Genomic DNA, 16,297 nt, shown 5'->3' with positions numbered 1-16,297 from the left:
CTGCCGGCGCTTCTCGATATACATGATAGACTAGCTAAACTTAATTTACTGATATGAATACTTTCGAACATACATGTTTTTTACTAAGTGAATGTTCATGGAGTTTTTACAACTCGAGTCAAATAAACTTTGTATTCTAAAGCTTCTGTGATAGAAAACCATCAATCAATCAATACATTCGCGATTGGCGTATATAAATTTCCGACATCTACGGTGGTTTATTAGGATTAGATTAGCAAACTATGAAGCAGTTTCAATTTGTAAAAAATGAAATGAAAATTATGAATGTCAGTTTTATTGTACGGACAGAAATGAATACAACACAACAACAGAGAATACCCTAAGGTTAGCCTCAAACCATGGTTCAAAAGTCTGGACTTAAGTCGGGACTTTATTCGCACCTTCTCTCGACTCATGTCCAATCACTGTTCGTTAGACGCGCTACTCTTTCGTTTTAATCTTGCCGATGGCAATATCTGTGCTTGTGGCCAAGGTTACCACGACATCGAACACGTTGTTTGGTCGTGCGAGGAGTATCTTGTTGCCAGATCGAATTTAGAAAACTCTCTTCGGGCTAGAGGAAGGCAGCCCAATGTGCCGGTGAGAGATGTGTTGGCTCGGTTAGACCTTGATTTCATGTCCCAAATATATGTCTTCCTAAAAGCTATCGATCTTCGTGTGTGATTGTCCTTTTCCTTTTCCTTCGCGAGAAATCAAATCCCTTCTTACTAACAATAGAATAAGGTGAAATGTAAATACATGTTAGATATAAGATAGGCTTAAGAATTGAGTATGATGAATGTGAGTGCGAATGTGAGTGTGAACATTGTCAACATATCCTTATATCCCATCCTTTTCCTGAAACAAAATGTCACCCTTCTAAACTCGAGCAAGCCGCGAGTAATCGGTTCTCTACTTCATTAACATTAGAATTAATAAAAAATGTTTATGTATACTTCTAACTATACAGATAGGAGTTTGGCTCCTTTAAACTTATGTAACTGAGCCTGTAAAAATAAACGATTTAATAAAAAAAAAAAAACAACAGAGTATAAGAACAATGCTAAAATTTAAAAAAATGAATTTTCTAAGAAATTTAAATTTGTTTTTGAATTCTTATCACGAAGCTATTTACAAAATGCCAAAATTCCTTTTTTGGTACCCCATACGATGTTTTCCATAGAACTGCGTTAGTTTGGAGACATTTTTACTTCCTCACCCAGCCAGACCCTGCCTTTCGAATTTGATATAAGGCATAATCCGCCGTCGCGAGGTGCAAAATAAAATTTAAGGGAATTCTACGCAGGAAAAATTATACAATGTATTGTCATTTTGTTTAATGTAGAGCATTTGCACACCAAATCGCACGTTCGCCGTCCGAAACTTTGAACCTTTGGTTACACCTACCTTTTTCATCATTTATTATTTATATTCTAATTACCATTTTTTGTGAGAGCGGAATCATTAATTTTTTTCAAGATATCGTGACTCGAAATTCAGATGTCTGATTAGAAAGGGATTTGAGAATTAGTGAACTATTTAGAGAAAATATTAAAAGGTTATTACATACACCGTTAAAAAAATTAATTTTAAAATTAAGAATTTTTATATCTTCAAAGATCCTGAATGTACCAATGACGAATTCCCCGTTTTAGTAGCTGGCAGCACCACCTCCAATAACAGTGGAACATTGTGGGTGTAGAAACATAGGCCATTTCAGCAACTTTGCATACATGAAATCTCAAAATAAAAAATCAATTACTTTTTGAAAAGAGCCAATTTTTTCCATTCATTCCTTTCCATTAAATCTAACTTGAAATTTTTAGGAACTAAAAATGTTGGTCAATGGATTAAATGTAAAAAATTATTTAAATTTTATCAAAAGATAACAGAAAAAATAATATATAAAAAAATATTTTAAAAATTCATTTTTCCCAAAAACTTATTTTACAAAATTCAACAAATCATCCATACATCGGGAGAGAGACTTGTACAAGCAAAAATAGTTTCTAACAACAACTTTTTCAGGTTTTTTTTTTTTGAAAAATTACTATTAATGTTCCACTCATTACATTTTTGTTTGTGAATTACGCGATAGATATGTTTTGATAAATTTCTAAATAGAAAAAAAGGTTTGCAGAACACAAAAATATTAAGAGTAAAACATGAGTATTAATTTTCAAAGAAAACATGAAAAAGTTGTTGTTAGCGAAACCATTTCCAGTATCCTTCCGATGTATCGAAGACTTAATGGTTATTGTATGATCTACCCGTATATTTATTCAGGATGTGAAAAACTTGTTTTAAAATTAAGAATATTTTGACGTAGGACAATTTAACTTCAAAAAACTACTTAAAAACATGTCAATCGCAAGAATTCACTTACACAAATATCATATATTCCAGAAACTATCGACGTATTCGACAAAAGTACATATTTCATAATATCTAAAACTTTGTCGAATACAATATGTCGCTATCTTTACTTAAAACAAAATTAAGATTAGTTCTTTTTTTCAAAGAAAACATGAAAAAGTTATAGTTAATAAAGCTTTTTCCCTTGGAAGCTCCCATCTTCCGATGTATGAACGACTTGTAGGTTATTATATGGGATGTTCTTATAATTAAATTATTTGAAAAATGTATTTAAAATAAAAAAATTGAAAAAAAGATTTTGTTTGTGGTTGTTTAAAATGTTTTGATATTTTTTATGAAAATTTGAGCAATTTCCTGTACTTAATTATTAGACTATTTTTTTTTTAGATTTTGTAGTTCTCAAATCAACAATTTTTAAAAAATAAGAAAAAAAAACATCGCCCCTTTTCAAAAATAGTCTATTTTTTTGTATTTTTCTAGTACACAAAGTTGCCTAAATGACCAATGTCTTTACGCCCACAACGTTTTATTACAATTTGAGATGGAACTGCCAATGGCCAGTCGAGTTGGCATGATATTCGTCACACACGAAGAATTATCAACACATTCCGGTTTTTTGGTTTAACGTAGAGCGTTTCCACCTAAATGCTACCTAAAATCACAGTTTTCATTTTCGGATGACCAACTTTAACGAAGACTGATTCGGTATAATGGCAAATGCAGAATCAATAACATTTGTTTTAGAATGTGAGGTACGGCAACATTGTTGGAAAAAAAATTATTTAGGAAATACACCGTTATAAAATCTTACTACAAAATTGAATTTCATATTAAAAATTCATATATTTTAGAGGAGTTTTTATTTTTTTAATTATTAGAAAAATATTTCAATTCAACATTTTAACATATAGTGGTGCTTAGTCGATCTCTTTAAAGTATGGAGATATGAATTTTCAACAATGTTTCGTTTGTCATAGAGAGTTCATTAATTTGTAAACTACTCTCAAGGAAATATCTCGGTTGCCTTCGTAAATTGCCCAAGGATATTGTCCACCGCCGAGATTTGAAAAATCAGATTGAAGTTAGTTTCACACATCAAAAATCTCGAATTGTATTACCAGTTTGTTGATTAAATCCGTTTTCAATATATCAAAAAGAGGAATTGCTACGATTGCCTTTTCCCAATCCTCCACCGTCACGTGTTGAAATATATAAGATTTGTTGAATTTTTTGTCGAATTTTCGAGAGCTCACGTCAGCATAATTACGTCATTTTTCGCAATGAATCCAAATTCTTACTCCTCCGAATAAGAATTATCACATTACACACTAGTCACGCACGAGAGTACGTTATTCACCATAGTATTTATGATGCTCTCATTATCTAAATTTATTATTTTCCATAGTGCTGGTAGACACTGTTTACATGCTTGTCCTACCAGGCCATTTGAATCCTCAAATACAATATCAAATCATCAAATATTCTTTCTGTACCGAGCAATGCACGAAAAATTCAAAAAACACTCCTATAAAAATCCCGTAGAAACCCATTTAAATAAAAATTGAAACAATACTAGATCTAAAAAATTATTTTAAATATTTGAAACTTCGAAATACCAGGAAAATACAAATATATTTTTCTGTTCCGCGCAATGCTCTGAATTCTATAAAAAAACATATTTGACAAACATTTATAAAACCATTCAACAAAAAAATAGAACAGTAATTAGCCGCAAAAAAAAAATTTGTTTTGATTAGAGATTTTTTTTTCGAGACTACGAATGGAATTTTCGATGGAAATATTTTTGACGATGTTTCTCGGTACACCATTCACCAGATTCACCTTCAGAAGTTTTTTTTCCAAATTTTTGACTCGAAACTATTAAACAAGTCCAAATCCAAATTTTCAATTTCAAAAACATCGCCTAAATTTCTTATTTGGTACCATAATTTTTCATATATTCTGCATAGCGCTGGTGATTTGATTCGGAGGCCTTGTAACATGCTTAACCTGTCATGCCCTTTCTCTGATGCTTTAGCAAATTGCACCACAATATCTTCTGCCGACGCGAGTTGAAAAAAAATGGGTGGGTTATATCTATGCTATAACCGCAAGGTTGACGTGGGACTACCTTAGCGTATCAATCATTTGTTTGTATTGATTAAATTTTTAATTGAATGAAACAATTCTCGAATTCAATTGAATTCAATATATTTGCTTTGTGAGTAAAAAGAATGTATAATTCCATATGAGGTCAATTCATGCATTGTGATAGATTATGTTCTTCGTTACAAGTAAATTTAATGACCGTTCTTTTGCGTTTGGTATGATGCCTAGGACAAAATATGTGAACGGAAGAATTATCAAACGATTATATTATTTTACATTTCCCACTGAAGTTTGCATCCTTCAAGTGTACCTACTTCTCGAACCGCGAATTTGCTTGATTTGATGAACTTCAGGCATTCAGTTTCGATTTTGACTTGTACGTTGAACGCATATTGTTTAATCAATAGTACCCCCGGAAGACCGTGTTAAGGAAACATATTCTAGTTTGCACAAAGGCAAGCGAGTACAAAAGTACTCGCAGTTTCCCTTTATTTGCAGAGCCGATTTCTCCAGACATCTTGGTTTTGAAGTCTGTGTTAGACAAACACATTTCAGTAGGAACAAAAATACACCCGACTTGCATGTGTTGCAATGCCAATTTCCCTAAGCTCCATGTGTTAGAAGTCTGTGTTAGGGAAACACATTTCAGTCGGAACAAATATACCACCGACATTCATGTATTTGCGATGCCAATCTCTCCAACGCTGGTTGGTTTTGAAGTCTGTGTTAGGGAACACATTTCGGTGAAAACAAAACTCCCCATACTCTCATGTATTTGCAATGCCGATTTCCCCAAGGCTGCTTGATTATGATGGCTGTGTTGGGGAAATCGTAAATCGGGCCAATCAAAACGAAGCAGTTAGGGCGTTTAGATAACACTTAACATTTTACAGTTATTCAATTGCTTATCTAATGAAACATAACATTTTATTAATTGCGATAGATGCGTAGAAATATTCCCTATCAATTGATGCAAACATCTTTCCGATCCAGTAAGAAATGTTCGAGTTATAGGCATTCGGAATCATTCATTTTTTCCTGCATGTTCTGTGTTTAGGTTTTCATTTTACCCCCCCATATACTTCGGTTAGACGTAGTCCCACGTCAAAAAAAGATTGAGTGAGTTCTACACAGATAAATTCTGGAATATATTACCGGTTTATTTAACATATCCGTTTTCGTTATACCAAAACAGAAGTCTCGATCGCCTTTTGAGGTTGCCCAATCCTCTGCTACTACGTATTGAAATATATTCGATTTCGTAGATTCTATTTTGCCTAGTAATCGAAAGCTCACATTAAAATTTCCCAAATCATCGATCCTCAAAAACGGAAAAAAATCGTATAGTTCAGAGACACTATGTACAATCTTTACATACGTTTGACTTACTCGTAAGATGCTCCAAATTTTTAATATCGCTTTGATGCTGAAAACAAATGACCTCTTGAATCAACAACGATAGGTACGATGTCTCAGGGTACAGAACATTCCCCAATCGACTCTTGAAGTTCAGGAACAAAAAATTATGCGAAAAAAAAAGTTGAACATTGATGAAAGATAAGATAAATTGAAAGTGGTAGGAGAGTATTTCTTCGAAAACAATTTCGTATAAATCAGTAGAGATTGTGATAAATTCCGTGAATGTTGCCTACGGTTCCATAGATCGATAAATTCGAATAAATCCGTATTTCTAGGGATATTTCCGTTAGCCCAGCAACCCTGGCTCGATACAGCTTTTGCTGACCATTGCCCACGATAATGGGCGATAGACGCAAAGGGAACTATGAATTTCCCCGTTAACGATAGACCAAAGCCTATCCGGACAAATTTATTTATGAGCTTGTAATGATACGGATAGTGCGATATTTCCCAGTGCGTCACCCCCTAATGCCCCCAGTTTGTTTGAGAAAGTAATCCGCCAGGATTAGTATCGGTGATCGGGTTTTACGAGCGGATGATTGAAATAGCGTTCAGTTCTTTGGGGGGTGGGAAAAATATATTCAGCGAGTATATTTTATTCAGCGCAAACGGACTCACCTATCGTACTCCCGGTTATCCTCGTCGCACCGCGCGTCCTGCAGATCCCGCCAGCTCTTGCCGTGCCGGCAGGTGGTCACCAGCACCAAATCTCGGGCATTGTGCAGATGAAACAGCGAATTCCTTGTTTCCGAACCAATTCCGTGCACATATCTGTGGCGACAATAGAGAAAAGAAAAGAAAGAAAGAAAGTTGTTAGATTAGTTCGAAACAGTCGACCAATTTCCGCACCGGAAAACCGAGACCACCGAAATCAGCACTTTCATTGAGTCGGAATGAACGACGGTCTTTCTATTAATACTGCTCCTCCGAATGCCGCCCCAAAAACACTTCCTTCCACTCGAAGGCGTTGATTAGAAGCAAAGGATAATTTCTTTGTGGGGGTCGGTCCGGGTGGAAGGTCGTGCGGCAAAACTTAGTCAATAAAAGCTTTGAATCGGAAATTACTTGCACTTACTTCTCTGGTGGCTTCTCGTTGATCAGATTAGAAGTCGTTCAAGAAAGGCTCTGCTGGAGAGAGATTAGAACTAGACGATGGGAGGAAGTGGGATGTGGCGCCCCTAAGAGGGAGGGTTCTTTATCGAATTTCCGATAGAGAAAGCAAATTGCTCCTCCGATGAGGACTGACGATAATTGATGATGCATATATACGCATATAGCTGGGTGCACAGACTATTATTTACGTCTTGGGCGAGAGACTAGATTAGATGAAATGATGAAAGTGAGCCTGGTCTTCTAATCAGCTCGGTGTTCCTCGGAGATGCGCTTTGTTTAATCAGTTTCCTTGATCCAATAAGCAGAAAATTTCGATTGCGAAAAACTTCTCTGCCAGTCTGCATTAATTAGACATATGGGGCTGTGGGGGAAGCAAAATGTACTCAAGTTGCATGAAACAAGCTTATATTTTCATTCCATTACTTATATGGCCGATAAGGATGGAAGCTGTAGGCGTTGGGGAACCGAATTTAAATACCCATGATATATGATGCTCATGACGATACGTGATACAATCTATTTGTAATCATAACAATTCCAAAATGACCTTTAAATATATTGAGACTCATTTTGTTTTACATTCACATGTTTCTTTTTCAAACATCCTTCCAGCGAGGAATATTTTTCTCATCAAGGCCAGATATTGTAGAAAAATTCATTACAATCTATGTAAAGGTAATCGTGTTTTTCTTGGCGATTTAGAAACAAGAGTTTCTATATGTAAAAACTCTTCGATAGTTTTATCTCCTTTGTGACTCTTCATTATATTTTGTTTGTCAGCATTGTAATACGCTAAAACTCCTTTGCTTGACACCAGGGTTGTGTGGTGCAGGTGCAAAGTCAAATTACCATTGACTCAACAACCGTTACTCATGCGCTTTTAGTTTTACTACCATCCGAATCAAGTCATTTCTTTACGAACACTTTCCAATGACGACATGCGCTATGAATATTGTTAAAGAAAGTTAAACCCACTTTCCGACGAGTTTTTTTTTTTGCCTAATTTTTTTTCGAAAATAAGTCTATGCTTGGATTTACTCCCCTTTTTTGAGATTCCAGATATCTCTACAAGTTCAAAGGCCAATTCTCCATTGAACCGGATTGTTGTTGCCGCCAGCGAATGGAGGAACCAAATTTATTTCGTTGGCATGTTGGAAAACCAAATAGGTCAGTATTGTAAAATTACCCATGCTATGACTAAGAAGTAGTTGGTAATAATTGAATTCGAAAAGCATTTTATTCATTCACTCATTGAAGTTCGAGAGGCAACTTCTGCTATCGATCACGAATTTATGGGAAAAAAACCATTTCAGCAAAAAATAAAAAAAAGATCAAATATAAAAAGTATCTTATCTATTAACCTTCTGCGGTCGTTTGTCGCTTAAAATAAGTTTCGAAAATTCATGAATATTTGATGTACCAGAAGGTTCGTCAAAAATAGTTGAAATTTACTACATGACTTCTATTGTATATAAAAATAAAAAAAAACCCATTTTAAGATATTGAAAATCAAAGATTTTTTTTTGTAAATAAAAAAAATACTAATTTTTTTCTCAGTGCATTTTTTTTTCAAATTTTAACATAAATACTCTACAACTCTTTCTAGGACACTTTTTCGGTGCAACTCATAGTTTTTGAGATATAAATTAAGATTTCTCTTACTAAAATCGATACACCCTTTTCAAAAGTTACGCTTGAGTCAAAAAATTCCCAAATGCTGTGGAAAATTCATATTTCCTCCAACCCAAAGGAAATACAAACTTTCATTCGAATCAAAAATACACATTTTTAAAATCTGCATTTTTAGGACGAGTTCAATTGGAATTGCACATATACAAAATATTCAGATTTATAATATTGAATAAATCTGGTAGAAAAAGGTTCGTCATGTTTCGACTATAGGAAGTTTAACCAGTTACTTGGTTAAACTTCCTATAGTCGAAACATGACGAACCTTTTTCTAATTATATTCTGCATATTAAATTTTACTTAGCTGGTTTTTAATGCGTCGAATTATGAACCTTTCTTTCATTTTTTCTCTCTCTCCCTCTCTCTTTCACTCTTTTTATCTCTCTCTCTCACTTTATTTCTGCCTTTCATTTTCATTCTCCCTCTCCACTGTATATCTCTTCCAAAATAATTCCACAAAACAAATGCTGTTGGAACTGTTTGTGGTTTAAAAAAATACAAAATACAGGTCGGCCTCGATTATATACAGACTTGATCATAACTGATTCCATTTCATACAATTTTAGACACGATTATACACTGTTCGAATCGAAAAAAATTTTTTTTTTATATTTTAAATATGACTTATTTCAAGCGAAAATGAATTATTCCAAAGTTTATTTTTTTTATTAAATCGTTTATTTTTACAGGCTCAGTTACATAAGTTTAAAGGAGCCAAACTCCTATCTGTATAGTTACAAGTATACATAAACATTTTTTATTAATTCTAATGTTAATGAAGTAGAGAACCGATTACTCGCGGCTTGCTCGAGTTTAGAAGGGTGACATTTTGTTTCAGAAAAAGGATGGGATATAAGGATATGTTGACAATGTTCACACTCACATTCATCATACTCAATTCTTAAGCCTATCTTATATCTAACATGTATTTACATTTCACCTTATTCTATTGTTAGTAAGAAGGGATTTGATTTCTCGCGAAGGAAAAGGAAAAGGAGAATATAAGGATATAAGGACAATCACACACGAAGATCGATAGCTTTTAGGAAGACATATATTTGGGACATGTAATCAAGGTCTAACCGAGCCAACACATCTCTCACCGGCACATTGGGCTGCCTTTCTCTAGCCCGAGGAGAGTTTTCTAAATTCGATCTGGCAACAAGATACACCTCGCACGACCAAACAACGTGTTCGATGTCGTGGTAACCTTGGCCACAAACGCAGATATTGCTGCCGGCCAGATTGAAACGAAAGAGTAGCGCGTCTAACGAACAGTGATTGGACATGAGTCGAGAGAAGGTGCGAATAAAGTCCCGACTTAAGTCCAGACTTTTGAACCATGGTTTGAGGCTAACCTTAGGGATAATCGAGTGAAACCACCGGCCCAATTCATCTTCGTTCCATTTACGTTGCCAGTTAGCGATGGTATTTTTACGGACTAAAGAATAAAATTCATTGAAAGCGATTTGACGCTGATAAATATCGCCTTCAATTGCACCTACCTTTGCCAATGAGTCAGCCCTCTCGTTACCCGGAATTGAGCATTGTGAAGGGACCCAGACAAAGGTAATGACATAACAGCGTCTGGTTAAAGCACTCAAATTTTCTCGTATTCTCTCAAGGAAGTACGGCGAGTGCTTTTCCGGCCTCACTGAACGGATAGCTTCGACAGAGCTAAGACTATCCGTTACAATGTAATAGTGTTCAACAGGTCGTGAGGCGACGCTGTCCAGCGCCCAATGTATTGCTGCCAATTCAGCAATATACACAGAGCAAGGATTCTGAAGACTGTGGGAGGTGCTAAAAATTTCGTTGAACACTCCAAATCCTGTGGACTCATTCATAGAGGACCCATCAGTAAAGTACATATTATCACAATTGACACGCCCATACTTTGCATTGAAGATCGTAGGAACGATCCCCGATCGATGATAATCTGGAATTCCATGGATTTTCTCCTTCATGAACAGATCAAAATGTACAGAGGAATTGATGTAGTCAGGAAAACAAACACGGTTGGGAGTATACGAAGAAGGATCAACCTGCATGGAGATGAATTCATGATATAAGCTCACGAATCCTGAATGAAAATTTAGCTCGATAAGCTGCTCAAAATTTCCGATCACCAATGGGTTCATAACCTTACACCGGATGAGGAACCGAAGAGATAATAAATTGAAGCGATCTTTTAGTGGGAGTAGGCCTGCCAAAACCTCGAGACTCATGGTATGCGTTGAGGGCATACATCCCAACGCAATACGGAGACAAAGATACTGAATTCGCTCGAGTTTAATGAGGTGTGTTTTGGCAGCTGATTGAAAACAGAAACTGCCATACTCCATCACTGAGAGAATAGTTGTTCTATACAACATTATAAGATCTTCTGGATGGACTCCCCACCATGTGCCGGTAATTGTACGGAGAAAGTTTATTCTTTGTTGGCATTTTTTACTCAGATACCTAATATGGGCCCCCCAAGTACATTTGGAGTCGAATCAGACCCCAAGATACTTGAATGACATAGCATGAGTGATCGGTTTACCCAAAAGTTGAAGCTTTGGTTTTGCTGGTCTATGCTTCCTAGAAAAAACCACCATCTCTGTTTTCTCCGTGGAGAATTCGATCCCTAGCCCAACGGCCCAGGTTGAAAAATTGTTCAAAGTATCTTGTAAGGGTCCTTGCAGGTCGGATTCGTTTGATCCTACGACAGACACCACTCCGTCATCAGCAAGTTGTCTTAGGCTGCAATTTTGTGTAAGACAATTGTCGATGTCACTTACATAGAAGTTGTACAAAAGGGGGCTTAAACATGAGCCCTGGGGGAGGCCCATGTAGGAGACCCGATTTACTGTCGAATCCCCGTGAGAAAAATTCAAATGTTTCTCACAAAGCAAGTTATATAACATATTATTCAATAGAGGCGGTAGACCCCGAGAGTGTAATTTGTCTGACAAAACCTCTATTGAAACAGAATCAAAGGCCCCCTTTATGTCCAAGAATACTGAAGCCATTTGTTTTTTTCCGGCGTAAGCCATTTGAATTTCTGAAGAAAGCAACGCAAGACAATCATTCGTCCCCTTGCCCCTGCGGAACCCATATTGTGTATCTGAGAGTAAGCCATTCGTTTCAACCCAATGATCAAGGCGAAACAAGATCAGTTTCTCCAACAATTTCCGTATACAAGACAGCATTGCTATTGGGCGGTACGAATTGAAGTCGGACGCGGGTTTTCCGGGTTTTTGAATAGCTATAATTCGCACTTGTCTCCAATCATTTGGAACAATATTATGCTCCAGAAACCGATTGAATAAATTCAACAAGCGATGTTTCGCCACATCAGGGAGGTTTTTTAACAAGTTGAACTTAATTCTATCCGTTCCTGGAGCCGAATTGTTACAAGAAAGGAGAGCAAGAGAGAATTCTACCATCGAAAACTCGGAATCAAGATCGCACCTTTCTTGTGGTATATCTCGAACAATTTTTTGCACAGGAGCGGAATCAGGACAAATCTTCCGTGCAAAATTAAAAATCCATCGATGTGAATATTCTTCGCTTTCATTCGATGAAGAGCGATTTCTCATGTTTCGAGCCACTTTCCATAATTTTTTCATTGACGTTTCTCGTGACAAACCTCCCACGAAATTTCGCGAAATTTTTTCGTTTTTTCCCTTTGATCAAGTTTTTAAATTGATTTTCAAGGTCCAAATACGTTTGAAAATTGCGTTCGATTTATCCTGATAAAGCTTGGAACATTGGCTATCCCACCATGGATTGGGAGCCCTTCGACGAATAGTGGAGCCTGGGATGGGTTTCGTTTGAGCGCGAACCGCGCTGTCATAGATCAAACGAGAAAGGAAGTTATACTCCTATGGAGGCAAACCATCTCTGGAATTGATGGCTAGAGCAATTGCGTCCGCATATTTTTTCCAGTCAATGTGTCTTGTGAGGTCATATGTCATGTTTATAGATTCAGAAGAATTCGAACCAATGGTGATGGAAATTTTGATTGGCAAGTGATCACTACCGTTGGGGTCCTGAATTACATTCCACTTGCAATCTAACGATAGTGAATTCGAGCAAAGCGAGAGGTCAAGAGCACTTGGGTTAGCAGGAGGTTTAGGTACACGTGTTGTTTCCCCAGTGTTCAAAACGGTCATATTGAAGCTGTTACAAAGGTCATATACCAACAATGAACGATTGTCGCCGTACTGTTCCCCCCAGGCAGTTCCATGAGAGTTGAAGTCTCCCAAGATCAATCGTGGCTCAGGAAGGAGTGAGCACATGTCAACAAGTTGCTTGCGGCTAACCGCAGCTCTCGGAGGCCAATACAAGCTGACAATACAAAGGTCTTTGCCTCTGATTATTCCAAAGTTTAAGTGAAAGTTAATAGGCTGTTAGGAGTACAGTGAGGTGAAAATCGAAACAGAGCCAGCTTAAGGCAAACAAACCCCGGAACAGAGAAAAAGTTAAAAAATTCTACCATTGTTGAAATGTGCGTAAAAGTGTATGATCCTGAAAGAATTCGGATTTTTTATATGAGAGAGGTATTTTATGACTTTGAGGGGATGAATAATTCAAATTTTTATTCAAAAAACGAAAAATATATGTATAAAAAGCTAATAAAAAAATTAGTTTTACTCTATTATATACAGGATTCGATTATATACAGTGAGAAGAAATCGGAGACTGTATATAGAGGAGATGTGTCTAAAACGCGCCTGCTGGGAAATTTGACCCGCCTGATTTTCTCGAAAACCCGCAAGAAAAGAAATGCAATGGATATAGGCAATCGTGCTAGTCAATGATAGAATCCTACCATGCAAGTTTTACGTTTGTAACATGCTTTAAAAAAATTAAAAAAATAATTTTCTTTGGAAGCGCTTTTCGATGTAATTTTCTACATCATTTCTATAAGGTTTTTGCTGCTTGAAACCGATTCAGATGCGATAACTGTGGGTCCTATTTATTGAGTCGAGTTTCCAGTGAATATCTCAGATGAAGAAAATGGTAAGAAAGGATTCTTTTCTTTCTCAATTTGATATTTTCCGTATCAGCTTACCATTGGGCAGTATGGCATACCCTCGATCGGGGCAATTTGCTCGCTTTCGGCCGTAAACATTCTCACGAGAGAAATAGCTTGTATGTGAGGGACGCCAGATCGTTTTTTTTTTCAAATATCTCTGCATGGCACGAATAAATGTCTTCAAATGTAATCATAATGAACAAAAATGAGCAAACCATCACGATATTTCTAAATCATATTCGATAAATCACACAATCATTTGTTTTCACATACTTTGAAATGACCTCAGTATGTTTTCACAGAATTAAATGTCTTGAAAACGAAAACATGTCTTCACATCTGGCATCTATATTATATGCTCAGAGAATGCAGGAAAACAAAAGCGCGGATTGGAGAATTAATGCACGAATACTGGGAGAACACGCTCACCGAAGGAACGGTTTCTTCTCTTCGCTGGTGGGCACGAAGGGAATAGATTGATGGAATCTCTCATTCACTCAAGCTGTTTCTCTGAGAGAAACAACTCATGAGCATATTATACTTCTGCTGGGCCATTTAACACCGTATGAATGGAAATTTAGAATTTGGGCGCCTTACAAAATAAAATTCGTAGCACTTTTGTTAAGCAGTATCTAAAATACAGAACGATTACAGATGACTGAGGGTTAACTAATCTACGTACTGATGTAGTTGTTACCTTAAATTTTAAGAGCACGGTCATGATAAATCCGTTCTCGCTTAGGGGGTGCGTATTACGCACTTCTCCTATAATCGAGTCCGCTCTGCACTCTTAAAATACAAGTAGGTAACAATAGAGATAATAAATGTGTTTTTTCTTCGTACTTCATACCTCATCATCACGGACGGTCAAACTTAAGTCGTCTTTCTATCTTTGTGTATATTTTCACCCAAATTAAACTGATAAAAATAGGAAATGATAAATTGGAAAATTCTAACAAAACAGGAAGTGGGTTATATCTATGGTATAACCGCAATGGTGACGTAGGACTATCGTTTGTTTGAAGTTGAATCTGAATCCATTCTGAATGAAGAATAAATGAATATTCGGGGGACTTCGAAAACGAGAGCGTTACGTTAGAGGTACAAGGTTTTATGAATTCAATATTGGATACGAAAATATCCTACTGATGAGGAGGAATAATCTTCAGAAGCTTTCCTGCTAATTGCCCTTGATTGAAAAATCACAGAACGAAATGCATTTCGCTTGCATGTTATTTTCAATGCCAAGGGGAACTGGCAGATTATTTTGCAGCAGCGATATCTTTCCGGATTCTTCTCGAAGTCCATCACCAGTGGTTAATGCTAACTCGATGACCACCTGTTAATTGCACTTGATTGAAACATCACAAAACCAATTGTATTGTATTTTAAACCAATTGTATTTGGTCGCAGTATTATATGGATAGAAAACGTTAAAATAAACTCGGATAATTGCACTTGATTGAAAAATCACAAAAACAAATGTATTTCGTCGCAGTGTTATATGGTTAGAAAACATTAAAATAAACTCTTTCGCATTAATTTATCAATTCCCAGGGGAACTGGCAGAATATTTTTCAGCAACGATAATATTCTTCCGGAATCTCCTCGATGCTGGATGGCATTTAAACGAAAGAAGTTCCGCACGTATATACATGTGTGTGTGTCGGCTGCTCTGATGTCTCAAACGGAACCGTTTTTCGGTGCTGATACTCTCTCGGTCGTCTTCTCTTCTTCTGATGGATCGGTTTTTCTGCGCTCCCTCACAGTTCCAAACTAACTGAATGCGTTTCATGTCAGGTAATGAATCTGTTGATCCCTCGCCGTCCAGCTCGTCCAGCACGTTCAGCTCGTTCAATAACGATGTTGTCTTGTCGATGTCCTCACGAAAAATGAATGCGTTTCACCACCAGAATATCGCTTAAGTATGCTTTTTGTGCGTGATTGAATCGAGAGAAGGTGTGGTTTACGATAGCAATTTGGAAGACAAACAAGAGGGGAATGAACTGTCTGAGTTTGAAACATTCGGCGACTGAGCAATAATCGATTGAAAATTATATAATTTTCGCGATGCGCAACATTTTCCGTTGCGCGCGCATACAATATTGGATACGAAAATTTTCTACTGATAGGGAAGAATAATTTTCAGAAGCTTCCATGTTAATTGCGATCGATTGAAAAATCAGAAAACAAAATGTATTTGGTTGCAGTGTTATATGGATAGTAAACTTTAGAATAAACTCTTTCGCATCAATGTATTTCTCAATTCCCAGGGGAATTGGCAGGGTATTTTTCAGTAACGATTAGTTCGTTCCAGATTTTACTCGATACTCGAAGCCCATCAGTGGTTAATGCTAACTCGATAACCACCTGTTAATAGCACTTAATTGAAAAATATTTGGTCGCAGTGTTACATGGATAGAAAACATTAAAATGAGCTCTTTTGCATGAATGTATTTTTCAGTTCCCAGAGGAACTGGCAGATTATTTTTCAGCAACGATTGAATCTTTCCGGAATGTTCTCGATGCTGAATGGCATCCAAACGAAGAGTTCCGCGCGTGTAT

At 36.5% G+C, this 16,297-nt stretch overlaps 1 protein-coding gene across 1 annotated transcript in view; it reads right to left on the bottom strand.

The window, feature by feature from the left end:
• LOC129771606 (exostosin-1) overlaps positions 1 to 16,297 on the bottom strand; it is a 527,767-nt gene that overhangs the window by 211,807 nt on the left and 299,663 nt on the right. Inside the window, exon 2 of the mRNA XM_055775403.1 lies at positions 6,523 to 6,675. Coding sequence (XP_055631378.1) covers positions 6,523 to 6,675 — 153 coding nt within the window. The remainder of the gene's footprint in view (positions 1 to 6,522; positions 6,676 to 16,297) is intronic.

Source organism: Toxorhynchites rutilus, chromosome 2, assembly GCF_029784135.1.
Source record: "Toxorhynchites rutilus septentrionalis strain SRP chromosome 2, ASM2978413v1, whole genome shotgun sequence".
NCBI lineage: Eukaryota > Metazoa > Arthropoda > Insecta > Diptera > Culicidae > Toxorhynchites > Toxorhynchites rutilus.
The sequence above is the reverse complement of the archived record's forward strand: the minus strand, read 5'-3'. Positions and strand labels throughout refer to the sequence as shown.